The sequence below is a fragment of the Merops nubicus genome, unplaced genomic scaffold (assembly GCF_000691845.1).
Source record: "Merops nubicus isolate BGI_N331 unplaced genomic scaffold, ASM69184v1 scaffold15719, whole genome shotgun sequence".
Taxonomy (NCBI): Eukaryota; Metazoa; Chordata; class Aves; order Coraciiformes; family Meropidae; genus Merops; species Merops nubicus.
The window spans coordinates 1-15,232 of record NW_008630298.1 but is presented as its reverse complement, the minus strand read 5'-3'; the positions used below and the strand labels follow the sequence as shown (position 1 = coordinate 15,232).

Below are 15,232 nucleotides of genomic sequence, written 5' to 3'. Positions count from 1 at the left end.
ACTGCTTTGCTGGCAGTAAGACAGTTCATTACCTTCCTCTACTGGACAGTCTTTTCTTTCCTTGCATTTCCTCCTGTACTAGCTTTCACTATAGTAGCTCTCCAGGAATCCTATCAGGACTTGGTTTTGTTGCTCTAGTTACTGTATGCAGACAGCACATCCTTATTTGGGCTTCCAAACAATTTTACAAGCCTTTCTGGTTAGGAACATGAGCTTGTTTCAGACATAAAAAGTAGTAATAAAGCCACTGGCTTGACCAAATAGACTACAGGTACTTGTGATGGGGGGTGGAGATATGGAATTGACTGCTGAAAAAAGAAGTCCACATATCCCAAAAGAAACTCCAGAGGTGCCCTGCCTCACAATGTCCATACTAATTTAAATAACACAACTACTTTTGGATAGTACAACTATCTAAAAATTGGTGGAAGGCTGTGAAAATAGCATGTATGCTCTCTCTAACCTATTCTGAAACCAAACCTTATTCTTAAATAATACTCACCAACTCTGTAACCAGAGCTCGGGAACTTCCAATGTAGGTATTTAGCTGTCGCTGCTTCAGGGTATGTAGTGTGTTCTCCCTGAAAGGAATGAAACATTTTTCAGAAAAACGATTTTTATAGCAATCATCTCTTATTAAGACACAATTATTGAAAGATATTTTTTGTTATGGTTGCAAAAGAGACGCACTTGTTTTGGGTGGTTTCTCAGTGGACTGTGCTACTGTTGTGAAAATGCAGTTATTTCACAAGAAGTACAATGCTAGAATCAATTAATGTATCTTTTATTTCTTTCAAAAACATCCATTATTTCAATCACTCATGTATTCATTAACTGATTTCTATATGATTAAAATTTCCCATTAGTGTTCACTGTAAAGTTAGTGTAGGATAGAATTTAAACTTTGGATGAACAAATTAATCCAGAAGCCTGTATTCACTAGACGTTAAAAGCAAGTTTATTTTAGGTGTCTAGCATGAAAGGTAGTCTTTGGTCTTTTCTTTACACCTGATGGGATGTCAAACTCATCACTGGTAACAAAGATGACAAGAACAGCTTCTGATGAAGGGTCATTGACACAAAGTGAGAACAAGAACTTAAACAGGCAAAAATTAAAGCCAGACAAAGGAGTGACCATTTGAAAAACCCATAAAAATGGTTTTATCTAGGGTAAATAACACACTCATCATCAGGTGACCATCTCTTATTGTGCTTTATTATGAAAAATCAAATCTGTGTCTAGGTTAAGATTAAGTTCCTTTGATGCATTTCCTTCCATCCTTGCCTTCCAAAAGCAGTAACTGACTTCAGCAGATGAGCTGGGAGTCTCAATTTTTACATCTAAATATTTAAAGAAGGGAACAAATGGAACAACTTTTAAAAGTCCACTTCTTTTTAAGAGTAATTCTGCATTTGGCCCCTTGAACCTTACACTTGATGGGAGCACGTATACAACCAAATAAAGTGTGAACTCACCAATATACAGATTTTGCATAAAATTCAATATTATCAGAGAAGTCTCCAATTTCATCACTGGCAATGCTCTCTAGCCAATCTACCACCAGCTGGAATAAAATTAAATTGTATTTTTAAAAGAAACACATAACAAGTAATACTTTACTTTCCTCTCATCTCTGGATCTACTTGTTATCTACATGATACCCAAAGGCATACACACCCATCCTTAAGACTACTCCACTTTCATTTAAAATATCCAATATGAAGGGCATTTAGGCACTTGATCCCTATTTCTTAACTAGGTGCTGCAGTTACTCCAGTGCTACTTAATAGTTTATTCATCAACAGGAACAGATGCTCCACATGGGAATAGCTCTCAGCCTTTCATCCTCTCCAAGCTAGCCCAAAAAACATTTCTGATCCTTAGAAACAAAACAGCATTATTTTTACACATACACACACACACTTCAGTGAATATATATAAAAAAAAGGTATTAGAAACAGTCTTAAAACATGCATAGAGCATTGGTGTTATGAACATTTAAGTGTCTACTGATCTATTTCCATTCTCATCTTAAAAACCTCCCATCATACCTGGCTTTGTCGAACAAGTGAATCTTTCTGAAACAAGTTGTCTACATGTGTTTTTTCACTAGCAGTTAAAATCTAATTAGGAAAAAAAATTATTATTACTTAATGGAAAAGAAAACTTGTCAAAAAAACCACCAATACCAAAACTGAACACATCCTAACTCAAACCTTCCACAAGTTCAGTTACGCCACCTCTCCCATTTTTAAAAAATGGATGGCACTATACATTTGTTTTATTTGGATGATCTTTTATATCCAGTTACACTAAAACTGTAAAAATGAGATTCAGAATATCATGGATGACCACAGAAAGGTTCTACATCGGAGGTCCATTGATGCCACTGACTGCACTCATACTGTCCTAAATGCCACTTATTATTGTATATATTAAAAAAAAAAAATTATGTTTTCAAAGACCATATGCACACTTAACATGAGCAAGGAGGAAACAAGCAAACAAAAAAAACCCAAAACCAACCCAGAACTCTGATCCTAGTTTCTGCTCTCCTGCATTAATTTAGCTTTCATTAGGCTTGAAACAAAAAGAGAACAGAATATGAATTTTCCCAAAACACACAGGTAGAAGGAAACTGGGTTTTGGCACAACAGTGTTTAATTTAATAGTGACAACTTGACAGTGTGAATCCTAGAAAAAGCTGTTTTATGACTGAAAAAAAACCAACTGTGATCATAAATTTTACAAAGGCAGAGTCACTTATTGTTTTGTCTTCCTAAGCATATGCAACTGATGCAACTTTTAAAAAGTACAGTTATTTCTAGTGGATTTTCTGAGTGTATATGGAATACTTAAGGAAATAAAACATAAAATACTACTCAATAGTATTTTTTATACTAGCATTTTCTCTTTAGAAGTTGAAAAAAAAAAAACAACTGTCTCATTTTTTGTTTACATTCTTTCACCTTTTAATTTTGAATGCCTCCAATACTGACACTGTAAAAATAAAATACAAGCATTTAGCTTGTATTTAGCTTATCACTTAACTCCCCCCAAAATGTCCCAGCTCACTGTGATATCAAATGCAGTGTCATCTTCCAGTGCAGACTGTATTCTGTCTCTAGAAACGAAAGGGCAAAACGTTCATGGTTAAAATAAAGTTGGGAAAAGTCAGCAAAACCCATAAATGAAAGTGCTTAAGAGTACCTTTAAAAAATGATATTTAAAAAAAATACTGGGCCCATTTACTGCCTTAATTTCTGTCAATACATAATTAATCATAATGACATATTTCACCACCTAGTTCCATAAAGATTATTAACAGGTACAGAATTGTTCCCCTCCCTATTTATAAACTCGTAAAAAGTACATATCCAAGAAAGTCAACTCAGTGAAAAAAAAATAGTATGCTTTTCAAAGGAATTACCTATAAAGTGAGGACAACAGTCTCCAAGTTACCATCTCCTGCTTGAGAAGCCACAAGACACTGGCAGTTTTTGAAAACTTTTGCTGTCCAGGAGTTGCCCGATAAACTATTTTCCCCAGTATATTCACCTGAAGTAAAGAAATTTATACACAGTTAATATTGCCTATAATTTTTTTTTGTTTGTGTTTTGTTTGTTTGTTTGTTTTGTTTTGTTTTTATTTTCCCTAGCCACTACAGCAATCTTTTCATTATACTGAGTGTTTTCAACAACCAAATTGACTACCATCTCTTCAAAACAGGTAAATGATACTCCATACCATAATTTCTCCTATGATTAATTAATATTAACACAGCCTAGAGGCCATAAACCAAGAAAGCAGCTCTGTTTTGCAACGCACTGTACAAATATAGGATAAAACCACCAAAATCCCCAACTTGTTTTCCAGATACATCACTATCAAAGCCCTACTGGTATTTGCAACAGCATTTATCAGTGCCTGAAAGATACCCTTTCCTTTTCAGCTCTGTTAAGGGAGGAAACCCAAACTGTGTACCACAATTTAAAGTACCAGCACAAAGAAATTCCTTTATGTTTTCCTTTATTTATTATGAAGAAAACTTAGACAAAGTCTTCTCCAGGACTAGCTAGCTTCAGAGCTCCTACTACTTCTGAGAACAGACCCAAACTCTTATGTTTCAGGTGTCCTCAATTTGTCAGACATCAATATATTCATCAGTTTTCAAGTGGGAGGCGAACGAGATTTGGAGAAAAGACAGAAGTGTACCATCACAATGCAAGAGAGAAGCGTGATCTTCTGTTCCTCTCTACTACCTCTCAAAAAATACAAAAAGAGTTCATGGCCCTTAGGAGCCACTGGGCTGATTTCAGGGTACAGCTGACAGGTCGCACGAGAGCTCAGGCCTGTCCCTCTACCCCATCTCAAGCCTCATCAGCAACACCCAAGCCAATCCATGGAGCAGCATCCTTCACTCTACTTTTGTAGAATCCTTGGCAAAATACAATCAGCTCCCCTCAATTTCACAGGGCTTAAAACAACCACTCTGTATTCCATGATCTTGTAGATAGTATCCACATTCTCAGCAGGAGGAAAGGAAGAGACTTCTTTTCAATTTCAGCTTGGAAGTTCCACTATCTCACAGAATAATCAAGTTCACACTTATTTTCCTTCTCTTGTCTGCTTCCCACTTGTGAACACAACTGCAGTACATGTAACTACACTCATTGAAGACTTCAGCCCCAGCACAAGTCTGCACAAAACAAGGCTAGCAACCTTCTACCATTAATACATTTTCTTACTATAGACATAGGTATGAAGTCTCTTAAAAAAAACGACCTGCCCACCTCTCTCTTTTGTGATCAACACTTGCTGACAGAAGCATCAGAATTTCTTCCCTTTGAATTGTCAGTTCTTGCTGATCCTGCACCATCGTCAACAAGCAAGCAAAAAAAAATAGCAATACTAACTTGGGAAGAGACTAAAAGAAAGGAAATTAAAACCCAAGCAAACTACTTACCTGACTGTTACAAATACTTTCATACTCATCCACAAGGTCAAAAACAGTAGTTGATGTATGCTTCAGGAAGGATTGCAAAAAATCTGAGTACATGCTCATAGTAGCTAGAACAGATTTAAGAAGAAACAGCCACATTAGTCAGATACAAGCTGGTAATGCAACTCCAACAGATAACAACAAAAAAAATCCTTCTGATGACAAGGTATCTCATCTTTCATAAATCTAAATGAGGACAATGATGATATGAACTAGTTATATCCCATAAAGTCAGAAGAATTTATCAGCTAAGACAGAAAAATACACAGAAGCTACAAGGCAAGTCAAATAAATGTGAAACTTTTGCTGTAAATCTGTCATCTGTGAAAGTTTTAACAAGAAATTAATTTGCATAGCTCCACAAAACTAATCCAGTTTGTGTCAGATATCCCATTTGTGCCATCGTCTTCCACAGAACTCTCAAAACTCCAATAACTGGAAGAGATTAACTTTCTTTTTCAACTAGACTGTTTCTGACAAAGAAATACCAACAAAACAGTACAGAAAAACACTCCACCACATATATTTATATCCCACAAATAAAAAGTGTGCTCAATTATTATGAAAACTTCAGATTGTCTCACCAGCTTCCCCGGGATCATCCTCACGTAACAGTACAGCACTCATAGTGACATCTTCTGTCATATTGGACATGTCCAGATTTCCAAACATGCCTGTCTGATGAGGCGAGAGTGACATTGTCCAGCTACTTTCATCCAACTCAAAGCAAAACAAGAACATAAAGGAAATAAATGGCAATCACTGACTATTGTAACTCTCACTACGAGGGTTTTTTTCCTTCTATATCAACTGTATGAAGAGAGCAATCCTAAAAAACTAATAGTGAAATAACTGCCTTTAGATAAGGTGCAACTATGCCTTTAACAAACAGCTCTGGAAAGATAAATTTTAATGTGGAAAAAGAAAATGTTCTTTTTTTTTGCCCCTCTCCCCCAAAATAACTGAATAAGAGCTAATCTAATAAGAACATGTACTTTAAAACACAGTATGTCACTTTTCATCCTAAACCAAATAAAAAACTCTAAACTTTCATATTCTATTATGCTAAATGTTTAGTTAGTATTTTGTTGTTCAAAGCAAGGAGAGACAGAATAACATTAAGTTGTAACACAGCTGTCAGAAGTTAAACGAGGTAGTTAAAATTTGAATGGGAATCATCTACCAGGCTTTTAACCTTCCAGGTGAATTGCTCAAAACCATTTGGCTGAATGAAGCAATATGTGTTTAAAATACTAGCAAGTATGGGAAAGTTGAAGGGGGAAATAAGGACATACCTATACTTTGGGGGGGGGTGGTGGTATTTCAGGGGAGGTATTTGTATACATGTCTGATGTCAGAGCAGCAGAACGGCCACAGCAGCAGACAGGTTGTACACACGCTGCACTGACTTGACAGCTTCCTATAGCTGTTTCCATGACAGCAATTGCTTTCTCAGCAGCAATTACTGCTTCACAATGCCCTTCAGATATGCACTGGCTGATTCTCTTCCCAGACTCCTAAAATGGTCCCTTAAGCAGTCTCTTTAGCATATTCAAAAACTTTGGACCCATACTCGTTACTCCTCCTTTTATGCCCATTTCTACCCAGAGCGTTCCTCTCTCCTGGCCCCTCTCCACCACAGACTCAGTGGGCCAGGAACCCAGCGGTGACAACGGCAAGTTCTGTGGCTGAGCCCAGACTGAGGTGGACAAAGGGGTTCCTGGAGCCAGGGAAACCTGAGGAAGAGTGGAGACAGCTGCCAGGAGCCAGCAGCTCCTGAGAGATTAAGTGAAACAGGTAAACGGATTGACAGGGAAAAAGACGTGTTTGCATTCACCCCCGAGTGTTACATAAACACATTTGTGTACCAAACAGTGTTAACTTCTTGTTATACCGGTTTAGAGCTGTTTAAAAACCACCTGATTTTCAGCTATATCTTCATGAATGAAGCAGTATTTTCTCGTGGAAATATTTTAAATTGGATTGATTTTGAACACAAACTTCTCTGTAAAGACATTGCTATTGAATCATGCATAACTGCCGTTGGCTTTGCTCGTCCCTTTCAGCAGCAGGGAAACTCCAAGAGGTCATGTGCAGTGCTGTAGTTTTTCCAGGAAGCTTTCTTTAATTTTCTCACATACCCATAGACAAATGCCCAACTCTCATCCGATGTGGGGATTAAAAACGGAAGACTTCCTTTTTAAAGCCCCCTTGCTGCCAGGACCGTTCTCAACCTTTCTGCTTGTATCTGGTGGAAGAAGTTAGTCCTGCCTGGATAGCTCCTGCTGCTTTAACCCAAAAATCCCTTGAAAGTATAGCTTCAAGCAAGACCGTGACTATGTGCTGATGTGCAGGCTTGCCAGCAGTTCCTCACTAGATTCACGAAAATGTACTGAAGCTATACTGCCCTTGCATTCAGAGAGCTTGGAAAATACCTGTGTATCTTCACCAATGACCTGGATGATGAAGGGACAGGGTGTACTCTCATTAAGTTTGCTGCTGATACAAAACTGAGAGGAGTGGCTGACACACCAGGAGGCTGTGCTGCCATTCAGCCAGACCTCGACATGCTGGAGGGTTGTGGGGGTAATGAAGTTGAAAAAGGGCAAGTGTAGGGTCCTGCAGCTGGGAAGGAATAACCCCATAAACCAGTACAGGTCAGGGCTTGACCTGCTAGAAAGCAGCTCCACAGAGAAGTACCTGGGGGTCCTGGTGGACAACAAGTTAACCATGAGCCAACAGTGTGCTCTTGTGGCCAAGAAAGCCAATGGTTTCTTAATTGCACCGCAGGATGAGTGTGACCAGCAGGCCAAGGGATTTTCTCCTCCCCCTCTACTCTGCCCTGGTGAGGCCACATCTAGAGTACTGTGTCCAGTTCTGGGCTCCCCAGTTCAAGAGAGACTGTAGAGTGTCCAGCAGAAGCTACAAAGATGATGAGGGGACTGGAACATCTTTCTCACAAGGAAAGGCTGACAGACCTGTGGCTGTTTAGCCTGGAGAAGAGAATGCTGAGAGAGGATCTCACTAGTGCTTATCAATATCTGAAGGCCAGCTGTCAAGAGGATGAGTCTGGTCTCTTTTCAGTGGATCCCAGCAATGGGACAAGGAGCAATGGCCACAAACTGGAACACAAGAAGTTCCATCTGAACATAAGGAAAAAATTCTTTCCTGTGAAGGTGATGGAGCACTGGAACACACTGCCCAGAGAGGCTGTGGTGTCTGTTTCTCTGGAGACACTCAAAATCTGCCTGTGTTCTTGTGCAACCTGCTCTAGGTGAATCTGCTTTAGCAGGGCATTTGGAGCAGACAATCTCCAGAGGTTCCTTACAAGCCCTGCCACTCTGTGACTCTTGTGCTTATTGCCCTCTAGCCAGCCAGAACAGAATGTGATAGCACTCCCACTACGGAGTAAAAACAACAAGAAACTCAGCTCCAGCAAAATCATAATCAAGCCTCTGTGGGAAATACAAAAAGGGCCGAGAAGTTTAATCTACCAGCAACCAAATTCCCACAAGACACAATTTTAAGTCCTTTTTCCATTAAGCTAAACTGGATTCAAGTCACAGCTAACTTAAAATGCCCTCCACTCACAAAACACTAGTTAGAGAATGACAAGAGGCTCTGGTTCAGAGGGAAGTGCCACTGCTAAGAGCTGTATACATGCTGATCCAACAAGGCCCCAGAACCTGATAATTTAAGCAGATAAATGGGCTTTCAAAAACTACAAAAAAAAAACTAGAAGGGAGAATGAATTAAAATGCACACACAGGGAGACTTCTTGTTTTGAGTTAATTTTAAAACAAACAGAGATAAAATACTTCAGATGTCCCTACCAATAACTTTTCTAATCAGTGTTTTCCAAAGACATTACGGCAGAAGATAATTAACATCATCTGAAAAGTCATCAGAAGAGCTTGTTCTTTGAAGTCCAGACTTTAAGATCCAAGTGAAGCCTAATGCTGGAGAGCGCTAAAATAAGAATTCTGAAAGTTTAACTTGCTGACATAGAACAATCATCTTTGAAGAATTTGTAATGTGTGAAGTCAAGATTTCTGTCATCACAAGCTGATGTTATAAGGACCAGCTTAACACACATGGTGGATTTAGCAAGTCCTTAAAACTTTATTACTCCTCACTGCATCATCTCAAAGAACACCACAGTAATAAATACTACTAGTAGCAAGCAGCAATACTAGTACTAGCAAGCTTGTACCACCCACAGGTTATCCTTAATGCAAACAACACTGAAACACTGTAAATGTAGTTTCTTCCACGTTTTACAGGAACAAAAGAGAAACAGGTGCTTTAACCATCTTACCATTGAGAGATTGCCAAGAATTCCAGCAGTTGGTAGAATCAGAGATTTCCCTCCTGTTCCCAAGATCGCAGACATATCTGATGGTCTGACGGAGCTTCGAGTTAGTGCAGGAACTGAAAGAGAGAGACTCTTCTGATAAGAAGTATTTAAGGCCATTATGCTCTATCACAGAGCTCCAAAGGACATCTTGTAAGAGAGACTGAAGAATTTCTGAAATCCCGCTCCAGAACGCAGGAAACAGGCAAGCCAACCTGATGAAGAAGTAACTTGCTCCTGTCCATCTTAATTTTCCTTCCATCAGAAGCCTTGTACCAAACTCACAAATGCCAGTTATGAAAGAAAAACAAGTCTTAGGCCCAACAACACTTAGAAATAGGGCAGTGAATTATCAGTAATGGAACTTAATAATTTACACATCTAGTTACTCTAGAGTTATACGGACACCCTGTTAACCAAGCCTGGAGCATACTCAAGCCCTAGTTCTTGAAGCAGGATATGTCTAAATGTAAAGACAAAGCCTATTTATTGTAATTTCAGTTCCTTCTCAAGTCCAGCAGCATTCCAGAGAGAAGCCTGAAGTCAGGTTACACATCAGCATATATATGCATCAAGTAGGTGACACACCATCCATTATTAGAGTTCAGTGGTAAACATACACCATAAGCATAAAGAGCAATAAATCTCCAGTCACTCTTTCTTGGAAATTGTTCTCCAAACTCTTAAAGTAGAAGGCAAACAAGAGCCTGCTCTACCAAGCACTACATCTGCTGCAGATACTCCTGCACATCAGTGCAGTGGCTAGTGTTCCCAGGAATATCTGACTCATGTCAAAAACAGAGACATTGCTTTGCAAGATGATAAATGCCACATCCTATGACAAAAGGGAGCTCCATCACAACAGATCTTCCTACAGCCCAAAGGGCACAGAATTTGCATGGAGACAGTAGCTGCTTTGGTCCCCTTATCAATCACAAACAGCCTGGAAAGCCATCTAAGAATACTGGTTGCATCAAGATAGTGCCAGCCAAATCGGGAGTTGTGTCAGCAGTGGTAAAGAGGGAATGACGTAGGGCCCAAACATTTTTTTAGCAAATTTGGAGAGAAGTGCTTGTACAATCCTCAGCAGCAGTTCTTGACAAACAGCCAGCTTCAGTCAGCATTGAGATGGTTAATGTTTTCTTTTGGACTGCTGGAATCAGAGACTTCAGAGATACTCACAGCTGCATACACAACAACAAAACAAAGAGCATGTCCAGAGTATCCACCAGACTCCATGCTGTTTGGAAGCAGATCAAAGGCTGCTTTTTTTTTTTTTTTTTTCAGTGTCTGAGGTCAACAATTTTCTTGGAATGTCCCCAGTCCTGAAGACTGCAAAGAGCATATCTTGTCAGACCTCTGACACCCTCAAATCATAAGAGGGCAAAGTCACAGCAAACAGGTACAAGGCCCCTACAAGGCTTCATATCAATAGACAGATTTAGTTTTTCATGCATCAGTTTCACACATATTGAAAAGGTGAAGATGCAAATGTTTCTGTGCCAAGGTTTGTCTCTGTATTAAGATACACATTGAACCACCACAAATAAATTTTCATTAAACTCTTGAGATGTGAAAGTCAGGCATACTGAAGATCAAAGAGACAAATGAATTTTTAAACTGGAGAACTAGAATTATGGCTACTGACATTAACAGTCTGACTCTGAAGTTACAGACCAAAGCATTTAAATTGTTAATGGGTCATCCTTCTCCTCTCCCCCACAGTACCAGAAACTAACAGCTATAACCCCCTCTACCCATACAATACAATGCACTCAAGGGTTAGGAACTTAGCGAGTGGCAGAAAAGAACTATGCTAAATAATCCTCAAATACAGTTTACAGATACCCCCAAATCCACAATGAGGAGCAACTGACATCAAAGGAAGCAAAAAAAAAACCCCTTGTCCTCAGGACAGAAGCTAATGGATGCACTTCATAAGAACACTTTAAATATGCCACTGTAGGAACGGGACTGTAGAGCAGGAACAGAAACAGGAGTGAAAAAGCCAGTGACCACAGATTTACAGACTATGTGCTGTCTAGTAACATGTCCTGATACTACATCTCTATGCTGACCCGCCATACAAATGGACATAACTTCTCACCATTAGACCTTCTTGATCTCTTCTCTGTGACCTCTGCTTTCACCTGACATCAACTCTCTATATGGTTTGTGGGCAGCTGCTGCAGAAGCAAGCTGTACGTAGACTACCTCTTACTGAAATTCTGTGCTGTTGAGCTCTCTAGAAATAGACAAAACAGGAACCTCGTAAGTGACAAAACCATGGAAAGCTGTTAGATCAACACACTACCTGACATAAAGATCTTCACTGAAGAAAGGCAATGGTCAAGATGGTATAAACATGTTCTAATTTGAAGATAAAAGTGGGAAAAGACCTACTTGATTTGGAAGTGCTCTTTGATCATCACAATGTGACATGCAGTGCTCTTCTCAAAACAAATAACACATCACCTATCTCCGAGCAGTCCTGAAAGGAGGATGTGGAGCAGCAGAAGATGCTTTTAAAGCTTGATAGAAAACACACTGGCTACATGATGACAAGAGGAATCCCTTATATAAATGCCTGAATGATGACAAAAGGACTGCAGGAAGAGAATACAACAAGGAAAAGGGAAGTAAGCCTTGTGATGACACGGAAATGTAAGGAACAGGTATATTTCTTTATTCCCACCACAACTAGTTTCTTTATTCCACCCACAACCAGTGAGGTAGGCTCTAAGAGGATTACAGAGCTTTCCACAGCAGGTTTACTGTCAACACTATGAACACCTCACAGTTTCACCGTGAGAGTTGTCAATGCTGACACATGTGCAGCTCATGCTCAGGAAGAAGGCTGATGTTAACAGCATTTTTATTTGCTGCTGGCTGCCCAAACAGAACCCACAAGATTTTACACTAAAGGAGAACAAGCAGGGACTTGAGAAATAAGACTCAGTCTCTCTGGAACTATCTTTGAATCAGTTTCCCAGTTATTTCTCAGGTTGGGAATAACCCCTAACATTCTGCTAATATGTGTAAGCTGATGCAGAACACAGGGGTTGAGACTGGGAGGTTCCAGGGCAACCTGACACTCAGCACGATGTGTGGTTCCACAGCCTTTCTCTGAGGTGTGTCATCCAGTTTCTTCTCTGACAGGGAAAAAGGAAATACTTTACTGACGCAACCACTAAAAACACTGGGTAGAAAGGTCAGCAACAGAATTAACCAGCCACCTAAACAAGGATGGAAAAATACTTGAAAAGACATTACACAACAGATAATTTTGAAGAATTAAAAGCTACAGCACAACCAAAAGAAGATTACGAAAAAGAAAGAAACACAACAAACCAGAGTGCTAATGAGTAAGGCAAGAATCAGTTTGAACATGGTACCCTGAGAGGAACTGAAATGACACTGGACATGACGCTTGTGCCAAAGAAAATGAAGCTCAAACACCCTCTAAAAAATGAAAGGCAAAAATCCATTGGCATTCAGCAGTAGTATAAATATATAACACATGAACACATACACTGACTACTATTAGGTTCTTTTTCTATATTTATAAAATGCATTTAACTTCAGAATCATCAAGTAGTTGAAGCTGCAAGGAACCTCTGGAGATCACCAGTCCAAACCTCCTGCCCAAAGCAGTGTCAACAAGAAAGGGTCGCTCAGGATCTTTTCCGTTCAGTTTTTGGTATCTCCAAGGACAGAGACTCCACAGACTATCTGGACAACCAGTTCTAGCATTCAAGCACCCTTAAGGTAAGCAAGTTTCTTCTCCTATTTAAACAAAATTCCTTGTATATCCTGTTGTGCCTATTGCCTCTTTTCAATTCTTACTCCCTCCTATCATGTATTTATGCCCACTGGCGAGATCCTCCCAAGCCTTCTCTTTCCCAGGCTAAACAATCCCAGCTCTTCTCAGCCTTCCCTCACATGTCAGGTACTCCAATCCCTAATCAACTTTGTGGCCCTTCACTACAGTGCGTCCATGTCTCTCCCCTTAGGACGTGAAATCAATTTATGAAGTCCAACCAAAAGTACCGTTCCCTGAACTAAATACCGAGGGAAGGCCGTTGCCTGACCTGGCTGGCGAAGCAATGCATTCGGAGTTCGGGAAAGCAACTGGCCTCGGGGCGTCATGTTTCCAACGGTGTCATCCAGGGATGTAAGAACTGATTCATAAACAAGTTAAGAAACACACTCCTATGTGCTTTTGTCTCTATTCATAATGACTGTGAACACTTGGAAAGCAATAATGTTTTCCTGTAGCTCAAATGTTACAAAGATTACACATCTTGTCTTGCAGACTAACGCAGAAAGCCCCATTCATAAGCCTGAGTTAGGTCACAAAACGTTTCATCAGAAGGTTAAAAACCGGTTAAAAAGGGACACTGCAAAGTAAAGTTCAGAAACATCAGCATGACAGGTCTGGGACTCCTCCTAACTGCTCAGATCAAAGCAAATAGTTTTGTCTTTAAGAAGCTGCTTTATGCTACATAAACCACAACAAAATCTGAGAATGAATGCATTTAAAAACCAAAGTTCTCTCTCATTTTCAGGAGGCTGATGACTTTAGGCTGTTGCTCTACTTTGCCTCCTCCTGTCAGCAACTAGATTTAGTCCTTTATGTATGGTTGACCAAGAAGTAGTTCTGCAAAAGTTTCATTATCCTATGTTAATCATTATGTTCTTGAACAGTGGCCTCTTAGGGACAATATAATCAGGGCAAATATCTCACTGGTTTTACTTTGCTTGCAAAAAACAGAAGGCCAAGCAAGTGTACTGGATTTGTTTGCTATCATAACCAGAAAAATACCATTATACTGGCTGTCAAATTACACAGTATTTTTTTCTTATTGTAAATAGTGAGTGAAAAAAATTCTGTGGAAATTTTCATCTATGTCTGTGTACTCCTCTTGCTACTACTGTGGATGAAAAGTTAAGACAGGCTGAAAAATCACAACAACTGTGATAACACAATACATGCAAAAGAGCACAAAAACATAAAATTAAGATATAATGGAGTGAAAAAGTTGGGGTTTTTTAAAATCTCAGATTGGCTCACATAGTTCTCTGGGTTGACATCAAGCTGAGTCCATAAGCCCATGTAGAACACCACACTACACAATCAGGACAGCACAAGTTTGGGGAACATGCAATGGAACATCTCTGCAATTATATTTAACCTACAACCAAAAGTAACTTGCTGCGTAGTTGAAAACCACTCTCAACGTGCTCAAAATTCAAGCCCTGATAAAACACATGCACATTGTGAACACAGCAAGCCATGACCAAAGAGAAGGTAAAAAGCCCATTACATTCCATTACAGGAAAAGGATACTAGAAACTCTTTTCTGAGCACTTGGCTTCCGTGCAGATCTGGCCATCTCTGTGTCGCAGGGGGATGACGTGTCTCCAAAACCATTTCTAGAGAACGGCAACACAGACGCAAAGTAAGTATTTCAACGAGCAAGTGAATCCAAGCAAAACATACAAGATTTTTTGGTTGCTTCAAGTAACTCCACAACCAGGAATTTTAAACAAATAGCAACTAATCTCAAATTTAGGTACTGATGTCCAGTTTCCTCCTCAGAACATGCAGTATGCCTCATGAGCTCGGGAAACTGAGTTTGCATGAAGCCCCCCACTGTGTTCCTCTGACAACACAACAGACATTTTCTTATTTAAAGAAAGAAAAAAAAGCTAGTAAGAGATGCAAAAGTACGAAATGCAATTTTTTTAGTGAAAAAGTAAAAGAATAACGATTTCACTGCTTTTTCCTTCAGATACGCAGGAGCACCACAGACTGAGAAAGTTCACGGGTCCTGCAGAAGCTCCTTGGAGGACTCCTGGAAGGAGCCGCGGG

At 39.6% G+C, this 15,232-nt stretch overlaps 1 protein-coding gene across 1 annotated transcript in view; it reads right to left on the bottom strand.

Moving 5' to 3' along the window:
• Nucleotides 1–14,753, bottom strand: part of NUP107 (nucleoporin 107kDa) — a 29,825-nt gene extending 15,072 nt beyond the window's left edge. Inside the window, exons 1-10 of the mRNA XM_008947253.1 lie at nucleotides 14,708–14,753; nucleotides 13,449–13,538; nucleotides 9,322–9,434; nucleotides 5,588–5,723; nucleotides 4,968–5,071; nucleotides 3,432–3,559; nucleotides 3,077–3,125; nucleotides 2,053–2,124; nucleotides 1,477–1,565; nucleotides 503–581 (exon numbers count right to left, since the gene is read on the bottom strand). Of these exons, the coding sequence (XP_008945501.1) occupies nucleotides 503–581; nucleotides 1,477–1,565; nucleotides 2,053–2,124; nucleotides 3,077–3,125; nucleotides 3,432–3,559; nucleotides 4,968–5,071; nucleotides 5,588–5,723; nucleotides 9,322–9,434; nucleotides 13,449–13,538; nucleotides 14,708–14,753 (906 nt within the window). The remainder of the gene's footprint in view (nucleotides 1–502; nucleotides 582–1,476; nucleotides 1,566–2,052; nucleotides 2,125–3,076; nucleotides 3,126–3,431; nucleotides 3,560–4,967; nucleotides 5,072–5,587; nucleotides 5,724–9,321; nucleotides 9,435–13,448; nucleotides 13,539–14,707) is intronic.
• Between the last annotated feature and the right edge of the window lie 479 nt (nucleotides 14,754–15,232).